The sequence below is a fragment of the Ursus maritimus genome, assembly GCF_017311325.1.
Source record: "Ursus maritimus isolate PB19 chromosome X unlocalized genomic scaffold, ASM1731132v1 scaffold_X1, whole genome shotgun sequence".
NCBI classification, from domain to species: Eukaryota; Metazoa; Chordata; class Mammalia; order Carnivora; family Ursidae; genus Ursus; species Ursus maritimus.
In genome coordinates, this window is record NW_024423319.1 from 112,059,884 (window position 1) to 112,080,198 (window position 20,315).

At 43.1% G+C, this 20,315-nt stretch overlaps 1 protein-coding gene and 1 pseudogene across 3 annotated transcripts in view; one reads left to right on the forward strand and one right to left on the reverse strand.

The window, feature by feature from the left end:
• The window catches only part of CTPS2 (CTP synthase 2), a 97,399-nt gene that overhangs the window by 14,027 nt on the left and 63,057 nt on the right, over positions 1-20,315 (forward strand). For all 3 annotated transcript variants that reach the window (XM_040633978.1, XM_040633971.1, XM_040633984.1), the window contains 5 exons: positions 10,441-10,557; positions 10,804-10,887; positions 11,751-11,831; positions 14,462-14,613; positions 18,805-18,937. In XM_040633978.1, the coding sequence (XP_040489912.1) occupies positions 10,441-10,557; positions 10,804-10,887; positions 11,751-11,831; positions 14,462-14,613; positions 18,805-18,937 (567 nt within the window). The remainder of the gene's footprint in view (positions 1-10,440; positions 10,558-10,803; positions 10,888-11,750; positions 11,832-14,461; positions 14,614-18,804; positions 18,938-20,315) is intronic.
• Positions 4,598-5,287, reverse strand: LOC103668242 (annotated as a pseudogene).

A 20,315-nucleotide genomic window follows, 5' to 3' on the forward strand; every position in this document is an offset into this window, starting at 1 on the left:
GAGACAGATCAGTTGCAGAACGCTTTCTACTGAGTGCTGTTCGAGGGTAAAGGACGCTGACTTCTCTCTCACCCCCAGTCAAAAATCCAAGTATAACTTTGACTCCCCACCAAACGTAACTACTAACAGCCTGCTGTTGACCAGAAGCCTTACCGATAACATACAGAATCAATTAACACGTATTTTGTATGTTATGTGTGTTACAGACTGTATTCTTACAGTAAAGTAAGCAAGAGAAAAGAAGATGTTATTAAGAATATCATAAGAAAGAGAAAATACATTTATAGTACTGTATTGTATTTATTTAAAAAAAAAAAAACACGTAGAAGTGGACCCGCACAGTCCAAACTCGCATTGTTCAAGGGTCATCTGTATTTGTGAAGTGTTTTGGAAGTAGAGATTGAGTTAGGGAAATGTGATAGTGGAGGCAATTTGGAGGTGAGAAGTGAGTATTAGCTGCTTAAAGAAAGAACATAAGTATTTGAACTTGTGACTTATTTACTGTTTCCCTTCCTCTCAATGAATGAGAGTAGTGTGCATGTACTCCTTGTGTAAATGTCAGTTGACCTAATTTCTGGGCGGGACAGCAAAATAATGAACAATTTAGTTCCTAGAGACGGCCTGCCCAAGTTCAGATTTCTGCTGCGACCTCTGAGTGGTGTATAGCTCTGTGGTTAAGAATCTGGAGCCAGACGGCTTGGGTTCATAGCCAAGCTATGTCACTTACCAGCTGGGTGACCTTGGACCAGGGTGCCTCCCTTTACTCATCTGCTAAGTGGGGATAATGCTTTGAGGATTAAATAAGTCAGTACACTTAGTGCTTAGAATGGTGTCAGATCTATAGGAAGTATTCAAAATTTATTAGGCATTATTAAGATGCTTGTGTGACTTTTGGCAAATTATTTCTCAAAGCTTCAATGAAATCAACTATAACAATATGATAACAATGTAATATTGTAATAAAAGCCAGATGATATTAACAGGGCACTTGGCATGTCTGCTATTCAGGAAGTGTTCGTATACATGTGAGCTGTTCTATTGTCATCATTGTCAGGGTCAGCAGACGGATGTTACGCTATCTGCACGATCCATTTTGTTAACAGAGCTGATAAACTTAACATAAATGTAACTATATATTGTACTACTATAATCGTATGGTTGATAATATAAATGTGTAAATGTGCTATGCAGAATTTTCTCTCCCTTGCTATTTCTTTTTTTTTTTTTTTTAAGATCTTATTTATTTATTTGAGAGAGAGAGAGTGAATGCACAAGCAGGGGAAGTGGGAGAGGAAGAAGCAGGCTCCCCCACTGCTGAGCAGGGAGCACAATGCGGGGCTTGATCCCAGGACCCTGAGATCATGACCTGAGGCGAAGGCAGATGCTTAACCAATGGAGTCACCGAGGCGCCCCTCCCGTGCTTTTTCTTCTTCCACAATTTACAAGGAAAAGAGAGGGTGCCTCCTTTAGGATTTTTAAAAATTGGAGTATAACATAAACACTTTAGAAAAGTGCACAGATCATAGGTACCCAGCTTAATGAGTCTTATAAACTGAACATACCTGCATAATTAAGCTGGCTTCCTTTGAAACATATTTAATATCTAATACAGTGAATAGTTTGCAAACAGATTGAGGCAAGGATAAAGACAAATCATTTAAGAAAAGAGAAAGGCAGGTAAAAACTCCAGGAAGAGTGACATCTGATAGGAGAACCGGGGCATAGCTTGCCTCTACAGTGAGGGAGACTTACACGGTCACTCTGTTTATTGATTTCCAGGTTTTAGACTCAGTCCCCAAGATTCATCAGAGAAGGCTTCAAAGCAGGGATGTAAATGTCAGCTTTGAGGTGGAGGTGTGGAGGGGTGCTGGAGAGGGAGAAAGGGAGATAAGACTTTCATTTTCCACTGTGAGGCAGCTACAGATATTGGTAGTAGTTGGCAGAAAAAGAGGTAAAAATAGCTCAGGTTAGGAAAGTAACCAATACAACTAAGAATCGAGATTGGGGTCTGGGGATGGGGCAGCCTCATCTGTCACAGCAGGAAGTCAACTTGTGTTGTGATGGAAGGTGTCTGAAATGGGCAAGTCAAGAAAGAGTTGATGAGATGGTGTTTAGAGATGTGATAGAAACTAGCAGAAGAAATCTTGAAGAGAGGAGTTACAATGCTTACCTTGAGGAATCGGGATTTGGAAGCGGAAGAGTTGGGGTACAGGACTCCTGTTTTTTACTGTAAGCTCTTTTGAACAATTTGATTTTGTTGGGGAGCGAGAATTCCTGTCCCCTTCAAAGGGATTAAAGAATCTTTTTAGCCAGACTAAGAATCAAATTGACATGAGATGGATTAATTGAGACATGCTGTGAACTTTAAATGCACACTGAGCGTCAAAGGTAACATGAAAAAAAAAAAAAAAACAAACAAACCCAGAATGTAAAATACCTAATACTTTTTAAAAAATTGGTGATAGGTCCAAATAACGTTTTGGATATATTGAGCTACATAAAATATAATGTTAAAATTAATTTCTCTTCTTTACTTTTTTCTTTTAAATGTGGCAACTAAAAACTTTAAGATTATATTTTTATTTTTATTGGACAGTGCTGGTCTAGCACTTTCACTGGTTTTTGCTGTTCTAGCAATAGGAAAGGTAAAGGATCCAAAATGTGTCCATTTTCCTTGAAGAAGAACCAGTCTCTGGCCCAAAAGTAATGACCATTTTTCTAAACCAGAACATTTTTATAACTTTTCCAGTGATTTTTTTCTTTCTTTTAATTTTTGTAGGTGAAAGAATGCCCCCTCCTTTAAATACTATTAACCTTAATTACAGGAGAATTTCCAAATGGTCATGTGTATGGGTGTTTTTGCCTCTACTCTTCTTTTTTTTTAAAAGATTTTATTTATTTATTCGACAGAGATAGAGACAGCCAGCGAGAGAGGGAACACAAGCAGGGGGAGTGGGAGAGGAAGAAGCAGGCTCATAGCAGAGGAGCCTGATGTGGGGCTCGATCCCACAACGCCGGGATCACGCCCTGAGCCGAAGGCAGACGCTCAACCGCTGTGCCACCCAGGCGCCCCAGAACAATGTTAATCTTTATTCTGCTTCTTAAAAAGACAGACCTAGCACTTTCATGGAATGTGCTATACAGAAAACTTTCTCAGATATCTTTTCTCCAAAGTTTCTCAATCACAGCACTCATTAAAAATTGCACTCCTTCTCTGTCATTGATATATTGATGCAGTTCCCAATGTTATGGTCTCTTGTCATTTATTTCCTTTTTCTCCACCCAAAGCATCCTGGCTTCCATCTGCAAAGCCACACTAGTCATTCTAGGAATTGCTGTAGGTTAGGACCCAAGTGTAGTTTCTCTGTCATGAGCCGAAGGCAGATGCTTAACGGCTGCGCTACCCAGGCGCCCCAAATACATATGTTTTCTTATAGGAATACTTTAATAGAGAAAATAAGTCTCTATACATCTTACAGCACATTCTATGCAGTTTTTTCGCCATTCAACCATCATTTTGGGTTTTCCATCCCAGCACATTCATCACATCCAATAAACCAAATTACAATTGGCTACTGCTTCTCATTTTCAACCATTATTGAGATTTGCACTGTTAAGAGTTTTTAGGCTTCTTTTTCTAATCTTTCCCGACCTGAAAGAATTCACGTATTTAAGCTAGAAGAGGTAATTTAAACACCATTCCTTCTAAATGCAGCTTGCAGCAACTGGTGCTTGGTGATCTCACCCCTCACTTAGGCAAGACCAGCTAGTAGCTTTACCCCCCACAGCACCAATCAGGAGGAATATCGTCCTTGCATTCCTAATAGTTCCTCAACTGCAAAAACAAACCCTAGAAACAAGGGTTAAATACAAATATTAAGAAAGCTCAAACATTTGCTAATGATGAGAACAAACAACAATTTTAAATTCAAGGTCTCTCCTAAGTTGAAGAAGACATAAAGGATGTGGCAGTAGTTCTATAAAATATTGAAAGATTTAAAAATGTTAATCACTTAGGTCAATGGTGTATCATTTCCAAAGTGCCAGAAGATACAGAATCTTAGATTCTAAGCCTAGCTGAACTCAAGATCTGGCATCCTTCTTATGTACTGGCTTTGAAATAGCCTAATATTCCCCTCCCCAAGGGCACATCATCATGCAGGCCCCGGGGAACTTTGCAGAATACTGATCACGTTTACCTGAAGAGACAGGATCCACCAGGGAAAACATTTGGCATTTCTCTTATTCCTTCACTGTTACTGAAAAGTGTGTCCACTTGGCAAAGCTTGTCTTACTTTTCAGGTAGCATGAATGAAAAACGAAAGACTAGCGGTATTCTACAGTCAACTTCCCGAGTACTTGATGCTCCAATTATCCAATATTCTTAAAAGGATTCTTTAATCACGCCCTTGTCCACTAAGAGATTGAACAGTACTTGGGGACTCCAATATGTCCCATTTCTCTTATATATCTCTTGATTTCTCTTTCTCACCCCAGTGTTTTAAACTGCTGCGGGTTTTTACTAAAATACCATCGTAGCAGTAGTTGGAAATGAGTTATTTTGCATTACCAAAAGTATTCAATCCCATTGTAACGGTCACATTTGCATGTAACTAGATGGCCAAACAATGTCTACTGAAGTGATTGGACAAATTTCAGCATAGGCCCTGTATCCATCATTGTTCTTGTCATCGGCTCTCAGAACTCCATCTATAAGTTGATCAGTTCAGCTGCACTCCTTGGTGGGGCCTGTTCATTCTCTTCCTCCTTATGGAAGTGAGTGATGGCTGTGGAGAGTTCTAGGCCATCAAGAAAATGATGGCCGTCATGATCATGCATTTTGAAATAATGGAGCTGCAGTTCTTGTGGGGACATCTGTGCTTCTGGTATTTTGATGGCACCTTGTAGATGCTCCATGATATGCTCTTGGTCGTGCACTGTATTCTTATCCAGGCCCATGCCGCCAGGATGGGAGAAGCCGGCCCCAGGTTCCTCAGCCCCGGCACCTGGAGCACAAAAGACCCAGAGCAAGCCACACAGGAAGGGGCTCCTGAGCAGCCACAGAGATCTCCTGGTCGTTGGTACCCTCACTGCCCTGTTTCCAAGCAGTTTTCCTCAGACGCGAAGCCTTCCAGCATGAGCCTCGCCAGCTCCTGTCCTCAGAACGCTTTTTCTTGCCCCCCCCCTGCTCCACTGGGGGTGGGGGATTTATTTTTTTAGTGTAATTGAGCTGCCTTTGAATGACATTAAAATATAAGCCCAATTTGACCTTAGGATGAGCCTTCATAACACTTCTTTTTCATGTTCTCAGTTTTTTAGCTATTATTTTTTGAGAATCATCCTTGAAGAAAGCTTTTGTTTCCTTCTGGGGTCAGCGCATCTGATTCTCTTTGTCATCATTTTACAAAGATGTATACTATAGACTCAGACCCTAATTGTTGAAGATTTCACTTGTGCAATAAAATCAAGAATTCTCAATGACATCTCACATTTTTAAAAAAGATTTTTATTTATTAATTTGAGAGAGAGAGAGAGCACAAGCAGGGTGAAGGGCAGAGGGAGAAGCAGACTCCCTGAGTCTTTATTATTATTTTTCCATCCTGCTCTTAAATTGACTCTTTTTGGCTTAAAAAACAATAATTTAGTACTTAATATGCACTAGCCCCGATGATAACTGCTAGGCGTATAAAAGCATATGTGATCTGACTCCTGTTCTCCAGGACTCATGGTCTTCATTTTTAATTTCACGGAAACAGAGAAACCGACAAGTTGTCCCCAGTGTTACTCCTTCTTCATATAACCCTAACGTTTATATTGGCTTATTGGACACTAGGTCAGGCATCCTTTTGGGTTCGTTTTAAATTGTGCTCAACATTGGTGTTTGTGCATGATTTAAGCTTTTGAAAAAGGACCACCAAGCTGATTTTCAGTTTTAAGCGCGTGAAAGTGGTTGAAATGTCTCCGAAGCCTTTTTGTGAGGCTCTTACTTTTCAGACCAGTGGAACTAACAGGTTTTATTTGTTAATTAGGCCAGGTCATCTCCACATACACCTGAAATAATTTATGCCCGGCTTAAAGGAATAAAAGCTTTGTTTCTTTCTCTCTCTGTCTCTCTCTCTGTCTTTATTTCAAAAAAGAAGAATCCTTTCCTTAAAGGCAAAACAGACACTGCCCTTCTCATAAATTTGCTGTTGCTTTGATTTCAACTTTGGAGAAATCTCAAAATATTGTTATAGGTGATATTTTCTTTGTTGTGTGGGGGAAATAATTAACTTAGGCATATTCTAGTAATAGCCCTGAGGGTTTCTGATCACGGAGGGGTGGTAATAAGACCTTCCAAATTGGCCGAGAGAGTGCAGTACCACTATAAGCCATGTGAGGGCGGAAGTGGATAATGTTTAAAGTTTTTTGCCTCCTTTTTCCAGATTGCCTGTTGATTACCAGAGTACACCTATGAAAAAATAGGTGTCCCTATATGGTTTAGTTTAAGTGCAGACCTTTTTTTCCCTAAAATTTTTTCTCATTAGATTCTGGTACATTGCAGTTGGTGAGCACTTCAGCCCCTCACCCCCTGCCAATTTCCTGGTTGCGTGTGATATTTCTAAGATTTTTATAATTAAGTTTGTCATTCTCCTACAGAAAGGTCACATATTTCTATCTGTTCCATACCCAGGAAGCTGGAACTTTAATTATGTTTTGTTATCTGACTTAAAATTAGTGAAGAATATTTTTTCCCCGTAGCAATGCAGTCCTGACATTTCTTAGTTTGATTCCATTGTAATTATGGTAACAGGTACTAGAATGCTGTTACCCAGGGCTTATACTGAATTTTGAGACCCTTCTGTCCTGGGATGAGCACTAAGCTAAACCCTGCTGGAGAGGGAAAATTTTACTGTTACCCTTCAAGATTCTTCTGGCGGTCTAAGAATCAAACTAACATGAAACAGATTAATAGGAGAAAATCAAACAAATGTACCGAAAGTCCATATAGACATGGAGATTACAAAGCAGCCAGAAAATGAGGCTTATATGATATCCAGAACAAGGAGAGGGGTAGAGGCCTGCGGGATACGAAGGGGAGGAAGGCCATTTGCAGGGAGGCGGAGGAGATGTTTGGAAAACAATGACTTCTCTGTTATGCAGCTAAATTTCTTAGGTAAAGAGGAACCTCTGGCGAAGGCCCTCTTCCTGAAAGTCTCCCTGATGTGGGGATTCCTCACTTTCCAATGTAAATGAAGGCAGCTGAGGGGGAGGGAGAGATCTTTTCCTGAATCTGCTGGGTTTTGATTGCTTTTAACTCAAAATAATCTTCACGGCAAAGTGGCATATTTCTGTCAGACCTATCCTGAACCCCTTCAACTCCAGAGCTGTGTACAGGCAGCTGGGCTTGTGCCAGCGATAGGGTGGGGAGCAGGCCAGGCATGTTCCTACTCTCGTGGGGCTTATTACCTAGTGGGGTAGAGAGGCAGGAAAAGAGAACACACAGGACTAACAGCATCTGGTGCTGACTTAGGAAGGACGCAGACACAGGGCTGTGGTAGGGAGTGGTGTGGGAGGGAGGCTGCTTTGGGGGGTGGTGGTCAAGGTCTGGCTTTCTGAGGAAGACCTAGCTTTTCAGGCTGAAGGATAGCGAGGAGATAGGTATACGTAAAGAAGGGGGGGTAGAGGGCGTAAGGAGCAGCAAAGAAGAGAGCGGCCTGAGGACCTGCGAAGTCAGTGGGGCTGAAGCACAGGGAGTGTGTGTAGGGAGTGGGGAGGGGGGGCGGTGAGCCCGGACATGAGATGAGATTAGAAACCTCTGCAAGGGCTAGATCCTGTAGGGTCTTTGGTTGGCTGACTCAAGGAATTTATATTTTATTTTTAGTGAAGCAGTGAGCCACTGAGGGTAGAAGCACAAGAGAGATCTATTCTGAGGGATTTTTGTTTTGTTTTGTTTTTTAATATTCTGAGTTTTTGTAAGGTCTCTCTGCTGGTGTGTGACAAATGATTTGACTCTAAGACAGGAGGGGGTAGAAGCTTGGAGGCCATTTAGGTGTATGTGGGGAGAGTCAGCCAACTTTTTCTATAAAGGGCCCGATAGCAGATATGTTGAGCTTTGCAGGTCAGAGATTCAACTCTGCCACTGGAGTGTGAAAGCAGCCATAGGCAATATGTAAGTGAATGGTCATAGCTCTGTGCCAATCAATACAGCTTTATAGAGAGAACCAAGCAGCAGGCCATAGTCACCACCCCCTGGTTTAGATTATTGCAATTATCCTGGCAAAAGGTGGTGTTGGCGTGGGTGTCTAAGGTGGTAGCCCTGGATATAGAGACCAGTGGAGAGATTTTCAAGAGGTTTCCCAGGTATGACCCACTGGACTGGATTGGGTGAGGAAAAGGTAGGGATCAAGGATGATTTCCAGACTGCCATCTTGAACTAGTTAGTGGGAAGAGATGCTTTTGCTAAGATGAGGAGACACTCAGAGAAATGGGCCCAGGGAGAGTTCAGTTTGGGCCGTACGAAGTTTGAGTAATTGTTGAGCCATCCATGAGGTCAAGGACCTATTGGCTCCAAAACCCAGTTTTGCTGGGAAGAAAGGTTAAGGCTTGTAGTAGATTTTGGACCTACTCAGGTAGCTGAAGCCAAAGAAGATGGTGGATTCTGGGACTGGTCCCACCACAATCTCTTCCTTCTCAGCGTCCAGATCATTCCAATTAGTGCTTAAGTTTTGCTCTACTTTTTGTTTTTAAGTTTTATTTATTTAAATACCCTCTATACCCAGTGTGGGGCTTGAACCCATGACCCAGAGGTCAGGAGTCTCACGCTCTTCTGACTGAGCCTGCCAGGCACCCCAGGTTTTACTCTTGATTATTGTTCTTTAACTCTGCCTAATTTTCCTCGCTAAATTCTGAGCTCCTTAGAAGCACTGTTGTCTTAAATTCTTTTCAGCACCTCATTCATAGTGTTGAGTGTGCGGTAGATCCTCAAATGCTGGAGAATTAATTTTAAAATCCATGTGATAGTCTTTATGTATTCAAATATGGTGAGGATGAGTAGGTTAAAGCAAATTTTATCCTAAAATAAATGCTTACTTTAAAATGCCTTACTTGTTGGAAGCACATTGTAGGTTAAGTTAACATTTGTCAAAGGATTACGCTGTCAGGAATATTATTGGGGCTTTTGGTAGGACTTGTTTCAGAAAGCCAGCATGTTTTAGTAGTAGTTAATTCTAGTAATACCACCACTGCAAAAAGACTGTTCAGTAGCATGCAGGAGTGTGTGTGTGTGTGTGTGTGCACGTGTGTGTACACGGAGAGAGAGACAGAGAAAGAAAGAGTGAGAGAGCACTATTTCACACCAGGCAGAGCCAGGGGGCTCCCACCATTCTCGTATAGTCACTGGATTTGCATTCCACCTTCCAAGTGGACCACTGGTAGAAGCTAGCAGATCTCACTCCTCCGTGGCCTATACTTTGGATCTTTTTGTCTGCTTATGAATTCCCTTCTATTAAAGCCTTCCTTTTTTGTAAACATTTTTTTTCAATCTTGTTGAGATGAAGGGTTGATAGCCTTATAATGATCCCCCATTTTTCTGGGTGGGCAGATTCACGATCTGTAAAATCCAACTGAATCAGTGATAGCCGAATTCATTTCCTTAACTTAGTCCACACAACAGGCAGCGTGATATTATAAATACAGGAATCAGGTCATTCTTCAAGTCCTCCTTTTTTTTTTTTTTTCTTTAAGATTTATTTATTGGGGCGCCTGGGTGGCTCAGTTAAGCGTCTGCCTTCTGCTCAGGTCATGATCCCGGGGTCTTGGGATCGAGTTCCACACTGGGCTCCCTGTTTAGCAGGGAGTCTGCTTCTCCCTCTCCTTCTGTTGTTCCCCCTGCTTATGCTCTCTCTCTGTCAAATAAATAAATAAACTCTTTAAAAAAAGGATTTATTTATTTTTTGAGGAGCAGGGGTAGAGGAAGAGGGAGAGAGACTCTCAAGCGGATTCCCCACTAAGCATGGCGCCTGATGTGGGTCTCGATCCCATGACCCTGAGTTCATGACCTGGGTCAGACGCTTAATGGACTGAGCCACCCAGGCACCCCTTAAAGCCCTCCTTGACCTCGCTTTCTTTTCCCTTCCTGACAGTCCGCCTGTTCTCTTCCCTGCTTGCCTGGCTATGTTATCCTGCATCGTTTCTTCTTAGTTTCCTTTCTAGTCTCCAGTCTCTCTTTCCTTTGCTTCTTGTCCATCTTAAATGTACCGTGCTTTTCTGTTTCATGTCAGACAGATTAGCAAGGTTTAATTTATCTATCATAAATTTCGCCTGCTTTAAGTGTACAATTCAGTGATTTTTAGTATATTTATAAACTTCTGTTCTTGCACTTGGTTTATTAATAATGTTTCTATTAGTCTGTATACTGTGGAAGGTCACTTGTGTCTTTTTTTTTTTTTCCGATCCCAGTTGGGTGGCACCATTGGAGACATTGAAGGGATGCCGTTTGTGGAAGCATTCAGACAATTCCAGTTTAAAGCAAAAAAAGAGAATTTCTGTAACATCCATGTTAGCCTTGTCCCACAGGTGAGCTTTCCAGATAAGTATGTAGACAGCAACTTCTATAAATTTTCCTGTGATATTCTGTTTATTCCACCTTTTTTTTTTCTTAAAGGAGATAGAGGTTTATTGAATATACTGCAAGGGAGCAGTGGGCAGGACAGCAGAGGAGAGACTGTCTGCCTGTTTTTTCAACATTTTAAACTAGGGAGCCCTTCATTATGCAGAAGAGCTAAATATCCAATATACTGACAGTGACCCATTTCTTTTCAGCCCAGTGCTACCGGAGAACAAAAAACCAAACCCACACAAAACAGTGTCCGTGCGCTGAGGGGCTTAGGCCTGTCTCCTGATCTGGTGAGTTACGGAGAATGGGTAAATTTCTTGGAATAGGACTTCCATTTCTTGATCTATAACATCAGCTAAGTCCTTTTGATCTCTCGAGTGGTTCCTATGACATTGAGCTCTTTGTATCCAGGGGCCAGGGGAGGCTTATTCCCATACCTGAGGGTAGCTTCACACATTTCTAAATTGACCACCTGTTCTCCTCCAGGTCCTCATGGGATTGGCCACATTGACAGTGGGGCAAGTGCAATGTCTTGTCATTTTTATAGTCCCTGGGTCCTTTCGTGTGAGGGGGGACCTTGGCGATTTTCCTGACACCCACTAGGGTGGGCTGTCACTGCTCTTATTTATAACAGGTAATCCAGTTATCACCAGCAGTCTAGACCAGAGGCTGGCAAATAAGGGCCTGCAGGCCTGCTGCCTGTAAATAAAGTTTTATTGGGTTGCTTACGTTTGATCAGAGCTGCCTTTGTAGGGCAGGGATGCAATCGAGGAGTCGGGACAGTAGCTTCTTGATTTCCAAAACCTACAACGTTTACGGTCTGGCCCTTTAGAGAAAAAGCTTGCCAACCCCTGGTCTAGCTCTGTTCTTGTATGTAAAGAGGCAGCCTTTCTGAGCCTTCCCTCTTGTTTACTAGAGATGCCTTGACATTTTGAGCTCTTACTGGTACATTTGTGTTGAGTTCGATTGTGCTTGTTTATATTAGTGCTCAGGTGTTTCTAATAGTGCAGTGGGATGCCCAGGATGAACAGGTACGTACTTGGTCAGGTCTCTGGTTGTAAGGAGAAATTAATAGAGCCTCCTCCTGAAAACCAACGGCGGCATGAATGGCCAGATTCTTGCTTGTTGACCTGTGTGCACTTGACTTTGACAGATTGTCTGCCGAAGTTCAACGCCCATCGAGATGGCTGTGAAGGAAAAGATTTCTATGTTTTGTCACGTGAACCCCGAGCAGGTGAGTGCTGCACTTGTGGGCGGGCACTTCTGCAGATGCTGATGTTTGGCATCTCTTAAATTCTTGCATTACTTTTCGTGGCGTTTATGAAAGCTTTGGGAGATTCGTATCCATGCAGCCACGGCTTCCTTGCCCTGAAGTGAACAATCTGAGACGCCTGATTCCTTAGCTAGATCACGTATTTCTTTGCATCATCACTCCTTAAGTTACAGGGACAAAACCAGGTGGGCTTTTGAACTTAACAGTCACACCTCCAGGGAGAGAACCCCGTGAAGCTGGCTTATTGTCTATTTGTCTTGTCTTTCCAGGACACTGACTGCTTTCACTGTGATTTCTCCCTTGTACCTGTTACAGCGTCACTTTGCCCAGACCGCGTGTTACACTGACATTCACACCATCACTGCTGAGTACATCAGCGGCCTCGGTTCGGTTCATTGCTATAGAAACTGTACCGTGATTTGGGCTCAAGTCCTCTGTCCTGCGGGACTTTCCACCTGGGTGTCTGAGAGCTTTTTCTTTTTTCTTTCATTCTCTTATCTGTCTCTTGTTTGCAGTAAGGCTTAGGTGTAAGGCATCGGAGTTGGCTGTAGTTTAAAAGGTGATATGAATGGTGCTCAGGAAAAGGGTAGGTTTGGCAGAAAACTTTTTGTTTTCTTCAGATTAGCCTGGGGTTCTTTGAAACCTAAAACCCATCTCCTGGGATTTCTGTGTCTCTGGAGGCAGTCTAGTGCACAGCCTCCTGCCTGATACAGTTTTCAGAGTTGCGTTACTAAGAGCTCTGAGAAGGAAAGAGAGCAAATTTCTGACTGTACAGAGCCTGTTTTCAGTAGAACTATAGATTCCGAAGAACATTCTCTCCCAGCAGTCCACAGGCTAGTTTCTTAGCCAGTTTTCAACACATCGTTTTTTCTGATGCGAGTTAATGCTCCCGTTTCTTGGTTCCTGGTGAACTCGCATTTAAAGATCTTCTCCTCTGGTTTCTCGAGGAAGGGATGGAGGGTCAGAGTCATCTCTATGGGTGTGAAAAAATCTCTCTGGCCTGGAGGACAAATGAGTAAATAGTTCCACATTCCATGTCTTCCACTGTGGAAGTTTGGGCCACCCAGAGTTTTAGTTTTAATTAGTACTGGGCTGGAGCTCATGTCAGTGACATCTTGGCACTTTGAATTGCTTTGGTAAATGCACAGGTGAGGCATAATAGTCCCAAGTATCAAGTTGCTGATGTCCAAACAGCTTAGGAACCCTTGGGTGGATTTGGCTATGGATTTGGGGAGACTGAACGCATAGAGTTAGCAGAACATTTCTTGGCATTGATTTAGAATGTGGCAGATCCTTAAATGTCTGCCCGTAGCCCCTTGGATGTACTTGAGCGAGTGGTGAAAGCTCGTTAGGGTAGGTGTGAAGACCAACCACACCACCTGGCATTGAAAGGAGTCGTTCTCCTCTAACAGGTGTAATAATTAATTTGACTGGGTTCATTGTGTGCAGTAGACAAAAGCACTACGGTAGCAGCAACGGCAAGAAATGAATACACACATGAACCGCACCCCCACATTTAGAAGACACAGTGTCTTCTATTCAATGTTACCGCTTTAGCCTGGACTTAGGTGATGCCTTGGGCCATGTGTCTTGGATATTGACACATAAAGCATCCATGTTTCAACACCAATTCTCTGACATCAGCTGGGGTCCTGCAATTCAACTCTGACACTAACTACCTGGAGTGAGAGTCAGATTCTGCAAATTTGAGGGCTGAGTTCTTTACAAGACTCCCCCTACTTCAGATGCCAGCCACAGGTTTCCAGTGTTCCCAAGCCACCTACACTTTTGCCTGGCTGACTACAAATTTGGGGCTTCCTATAAGCCCTTCAGGTTCGATAATTCTCTAGAATGACTCATGGAACTCAGGAAAATGTTATACTATCACCATTTTATTATAAAGAGTGCAAATGAACAGCCAGATAAAGAGATACACTGGACAAGGCCTGGGAGGATCCCAAGCTCAAGGGCTTTTGTCCCCATGGAGTCAGGTTGTGCCAGCCTTCTGGTACGTTTATAGATTTACCAACCAGAACACTCCCCTGAGTCTTGGTTTCTAGGGTTTTTTGTGGGGGTTTCATTATGTAGGTGTGATTGAGTCAACCATTGGTCACGTGATTGAACTCATTCTCCAGCCCCCTTATTATCCTTGGATGTCAGGTGGCTGAATGTTCCAGTCTAACTTCGTTGGGTTTTATGGTGACCAACTCCCATCCTGAAGCCATCTAGGGGCCACCATGGAGTCACCTCATTAGCATAACAAAGACACTCCTGTCACTCAGGAACTTCCAAAGCTTTTTGAATCTTTGTGCCAGGAATTGAGAACAAAGACCAGGTATATATATAAAATTTATTCTACCATGGCATCCATGTTTCCAGAATTGGAATAATGAATTCAAAGAATTTTATAATTAGATCAACGTAAGCTTGTGTTAATTCTGCCTCTTGTTTGGGTCACTGGGCTCTTGGTTTTCTTCAATCAGTATAAATGAACTGCCATGTCTGTCGAGGTTTGGCTCATTCTTGAGCTCATTCTTGTGGCATATTTAAGGTGTTCCATTTAAATATGGTGTTTTATCATCATTAATCAGGTCATATGTATCCATGATGTTTCATCCACATATCGAGTGCCTGTGCTTTTGGAGGAACAAGGCATTGTTAAATATTTTAAAGAGAGATTGGATCTGCCCATTGGTGATTCTGCAAGTAATTTGCTTTTCAAGTGGAGAAATATGGCTGACAGGTACGTGAAAGGAGTTACTAATGTAGTCTTTAATAAATCTTGGGTTTGGGGGTAGGATTGAGACATACCTTAAAGTATACCTGTGTCACATTAACTTTCTGTATCTATATGTTTTGGTCTGGATTTATCTAAAGCTTTAACACATTGGTAGTGTTTTGCTGTATCCTTTGAAGATTTCTGGGGCTTTTGTTCTACTTAAATGAAAGTGAATTGAAGGAATTTCGATTCTGGAATGATTTTTTTTTTTTAATTCTGGAAGCATTTTGATTGATTGATAGCTCAGTTTCCAAACATTTTTTTTTTAAAGATTTTATTTATTTATTCAACAGAGATAGAGACAGCCAGCGAGAGAGGGAACACAAGCAGGGGGAGTGGGAGAGGAAGAAGCAGGCTCCTAGCGGAGGAGCCTGATGTGGGGCTCGATCCCATAACCCCAGGATCACGCCCTGAGCCGAAGGCAGACGCTTAACCGCTGTGCCACCCAGGCGCCCCAGTTTCCAAACATTTTAAACAGGTTTAAATGTCACAGATTTTTGCTGTTGTTTGTTTTGCTTGCTTTTTTTTTAAGTTTATTTATTTAATATTTAGTAATCTTTACATCCAACGTGGGGCTCAAACTCAGTGACCCTGAGATCAAGAGTCACGTGCTCTTCCAACTGAGCCAGCCAGGTGCCCCTGTTTTGCTTGTTTTTCAAGATTTGGCTAACATTTCCTAAAGAAAACCCCCTTCGAATGAAAGGTTTAGACTCTATCATTATTGCTCCATTCTGCAGTTATTAACTGGCAGCACTGTTATTAAAACCTTAGACAGGTTCTAGCTTCAAGACCACGATATTAATTTCAGCAAGGCTTGTCTCATTTGAAGTCATATGGAAATTAAATCCCTGTCAGCTGTTTTCTCTTACTACACTTAGTAAAAGAAAGGCATAACTCCCTAAAGTCCTGACTGCCTGGCTCTTCGTGCAGCTTGGGTAAGGTGCAGCCGTTACAAACATCGGCTCTGGTGTTGCTAAGGAGTAGATCTTGAAAGTTCTCATCATAAGAAAAAAAACTGTAACTGTGTGGTGATGGATGTTAATTATACTTATTGTGGTGATTGTTTTGTAATACATAAAAACATTGAATCATTATGTTGTATACCTGAAACTAATATAATGTTGTCACTTGTATCTCAATTAAAAAAAAAAAAAGTACGCTCCAGCATCAGGCACTCTGGACTCAGATCCCAGCTTCTCCTCTCACTAGCTGTGTGAGTTTGGGTGGACTACTTAACCTCTCTGGACTTGTTCTCACATCCATATATAACAGGGGGCTACTACTACCCACATTGTGATAATTATGAGAGAAAAACCGTAAGACCTTAATCTTACATTGGGTGCTGAGTATTGGTTACTGAGGTTGATAACAGTAATTAAAATGGTTTGATGGTGACAAAATCACTGATCTTGGTAGATGATCAGTAGATTGAAGTGCTCTTGCCCTGTCACTTCAAAATTTAAAAAGTGTCTTGGAATTTCTGAGGCAAGTAAAATCAGGAACAAAGTGCAGTTTCTTTTTTTTTTTTTTTTAAGATTTTATTTATTTATTCGACAGAGATAGAGACAGGCAGCGAGAGAGGGAACACAAGCAGGGGGAGTGGGAGAGGAAGAAGCAGGCTCATAGCGGAAGAGCCTGATGTGGGGCTCGATCCCATAACGCCAGGATCACGCCCTGAGCCGAAAGCAGCCGCTTAACCGCTGTGCCACCCAGGCGCCCCCAAAGTGCAGTTTCTGAACTTAGGTACTCTCCTGCATGATGATACAGTTAAGCCCCTGCCCTCCGAAATGCTGAAGGAATCAGTCGCTTTGGGGGAATTTTCTGAGTAGCTTGGGGCTGACCCTCTTTAAGCACTAGAAATTTTAATATATAACTCCTTTTATTGGAAATAGTTGTAAATTATACTCTGAGCTTTTGTGCTTTTCAAAGCCAGTGTGTGGTCTTCATGTTAGTTTCCTTGGCAGCTGTAACAAATGACCGCAAGCTGGGTGCATAAAATATCAGAAACGTGCTCTCTCACAGTTGTAGAGGTCAGAAGTTCAAAATCAAGGCAGGCAGCAGGATTGGTTTCTTCTGGAGGCTCTGAGGGAAAAACCCTTCCAGCTTCTGGGGCTGCCGGAATCCTTGGTGTCCCCAGTTTCTGCCTCTGTCATTGCATGGCCTTCTGTGTGTCTCTCCTCTTCTCTTCTTCTCTCTCTCTCTTTTTTCTGCCCCTCCTCTTCTCTTCTTGTTTAGGATGCTTGTCTTTGGATTTAGGGCCCATCCCAATCCAGGATGATCTCATCTCGAGATCCTTAACTTAATTGTATCTGCAAAGACCCTTCTTCCAGATATGGTCACATCCACAGGTTCTGGGGGACATAGGTTTTTGGGGGCCACCATTCAGCTCACCGCAGTCTTCAAGCAAAAGCATCATCCCTCGTGGTGATGTTGGTTTATTGGTAATGATGGTATGCGCCGTCCCCTCAGTACAGCCTGTAGAGAGATACAGGAAGGCAAACAGAGGTCAAAGGGCAGCCTTGTTCATGGAGATGTGGTGCTGTTCAGAGGCCGGGGGTCCCTGGTTGAACTGGATGGCAGAGCTCGCTTGGGACCCCAGGCCAGAGCGGAGACAGCTCGCCTCCCTGAGGACCCGCGTGTGGGGTGGGGCTGCAAAGTGGCTCACAGCAGCCTCAGTGGCTGGCCCCTCACGCCCAGCTGATGGCCAGGTGGAGAGCAGGTGAGAGCTTGGCTGGTCTGGGCAGGGCGCCGTGAGCCTCGCCTGCAGGCCTGAGAGCGAAAGAGAGCACGAGGGGAGTGCGCTCAGGATACATAGCCTTCCTGGACGGGAGCCCTTCTCCCCGGGACATGTGGCCTGTGTCCCCCAGCCGCTGAGTGACTCCTCCTCCCCTGGATAGACCGCACTGAGTGAGCAGAAGGAGGAGCTGGTGGTGCTGACCCCAGTCCTGCTTCCTTCCCGGGAGCGGAGCGGACATCCCTCCTTCTGTGGAGGGGTGAGAATAGGGGGCAAGGGCTCTGCCCGGCTGGTGTGCTCAAATGTGCTGGTGACCACCCGTTCCCCAGGCCCAAACCTGGCACGGGAAGCGCTTCCCTCTGACATGGTATCGAAATCTTGCCATGGTACAAACTTGCTTTGTCACCTATGTCCTTTGCGTAGGGATGGCTGAAGCATGAGCAGCTGCGCAATCTCCGGAGTGACGTAAAATTCAGTAGCAAGCTAAAGGGTTAGCAGCTTTCTCTGGGGTACTTCGGTCGCCTTCCTTGAAAGTCACCTTTACCGTCAGTTCGAACTTCTTCGCTTCTTAGCATTTTTCCCCTCCCAGCCTGTTTGCAATCATGTTTCTCTGGCACCCTTTGCAGATGTCGGTTTGAAAGAGGAATAGTCCCGCTCACGGTAACCTTTCTGTTCTAAGGTGTTCGGGGAAGGGTTTGCTTCCAGGCCCTAACACATCTTCAACCCCAAGATGATGTTTCTACATACTTAGTACCAGACCAATTTTCATGTTCATTGTGCGGAGTTCCTAACAAAAGCAACAGTAAACATTGTGTCTTTGGTGGTAGAATGTGATTGAGCGTCTTATGTGGAATGGAGTTTTCTCATAAACATGATCTAAATGGCTCGTAATATTTTAAAGAGTTCTCTTAGTGCCATTCTTCAGGCATGCCGTGAATAACCTGCCTTTGTGGGCCAGCCGGGACTGGAGCCGTTTTTAATGTAGACAGTCTGAATGGATTTTCTTATATAATGTCACCTTACAAAGTTAATATTGAAATGCTTCCTTTTGACATTCAGAATGCATTTTCTTATACAGTGTCACCTTATAAACGAATTTAAGGACAGCTCATGTTTATGAGATGGGGAGAGCTTTTTTATTTTTAATGCTTTTAACTGTTTCTCTGATATGCTTTCCTTGGGTTTATGTCTGTGCCCGCTTATGTAAGCCAACATTGGGGTTGCTTATGATTTTGCAATCTGTTGACACACAGATTTCCATTCACTAGGGGTGGGTGGGGATTCGAGTCAAGCACATCAAGTTCGAGGCTTATCTGCCCTTAAGGTTTTAAGAAGTGCCTTGGGATAAGAACAGTGGCTGTCATTGTATTTGTGATGTTACGCTACATGCATATAACCCTCAAGCTTGTCTTTCGTCTCAGGTATGAAAGGTTGCAGAAAACGTGCTCCATAGCCTTGGTTGGCAAATATACCAAGCTCAGGGACTGCTACGCCTCCGTGTTCAAAGCCCTGGAACATTCAGCCTTGGCCATCAACCACAAGTTGAATCTGATGGTGAGCCCCTGGCTGGTCTTCCGCATATTTCAGTCGTTCACTGTGATATCTCGTGTTCCAGAGGCAGGTTGTGTCGAAGGACCCTCAAGACTGCCGCCAGGATTGATGTCACCAGGAGAACTCACAGTCCTCAGCGTATAGCCCGACTTGTGGCTAAGATTTAATACAGTGAGAGGATACAGACCAGAGTCAGCAAAGGGAAAAGGTGTATGGGATGAAGTCTGGGGGACTTCATATATGTAGCTTGAGTGTATGCTTTGTCTTTGTTACATAGAGAAGTAGTACATGCCCAGTGTAGGAAATTTAAGCAAAGCATCATGTAAAATGCTGAAATCCTCCTTCTCTGCTGTACCTGTCGTTCCCAGTTTGATACACATCTTTCTAAACATACATATATATGTTATATTTAATGATATTCTATACAGGTATACCATGGTTTAAGCAAGCCTTATTATCTTGATTTAAGTGCTGAAATATTTATATAATGAGCAAAAAGGTACATGTATGCATCTAAGAAAATTTATTTTTAAGGATTTTATTTGTTTATTTGAGAGAGACAGAGAAAACACAAGTGGTGCGGGGAAAGGGAGAAAGGGAGAAGCAGGCTCCCCACTGAGCAGGGAGCCCAATATGGGGCTTGATCCCAGGACCCTGGGATCATGACCTGAGCCAAAGGCAGATGCTTAACCAACTGAACCACCCAGGCGCCCCTGCATCTAAGAAATTTAGTAACTTCCAACTTAGGACCTATCTGACTTTTCTCTCACCTTTCTAGCCTCCTCCTATCCTAATCGCTTTTTTTAAAAATATTTATTTATTTATTTTTAAGAGAGAGCATGGGGGGAGGGTTGAGGAGGCGGAGAGAGAATCTCCAGCAGACTCCCTGTTGAACAAGGAGCCAGACGTGGGGCTCGATCTCATGGCCCTGAGATCATGACCTGAGCCTAAATCAAGAGCCCCACGCTCAACCGACTGAGCCACCCTGGTGCCCATGTAATCACTTTTTATTTGTGGCTTTCCACGGAACACTTCCCTTTCCGCTCTTCCTGCTCCTCCAAGTTCCCCAGCCCCTCGTAGAGAAAAGAAAAGAGCAATAGGAAAATGGCTAATGATTACAAATTTTATAAAGCCTTTATAAGTTTGTATGTTAAGATATATTCAGATAGTAATTTTTACGAAATAAATACTAAAGTAATATAGGTCTGTATGGACTATTGTATACATAGGAGTCGTTGTACATGATTTCCCAGTTGACAGAATTTGTTGACATTCGCTTCCTCAAAGTACTGTTTGAATCATGGTCTCATCATATTCTTTTTAGACCACTTTGCTTCTGTGTTTACCTCGCCTGGCTCACTGCAGCAGCTTCCTGACTGGT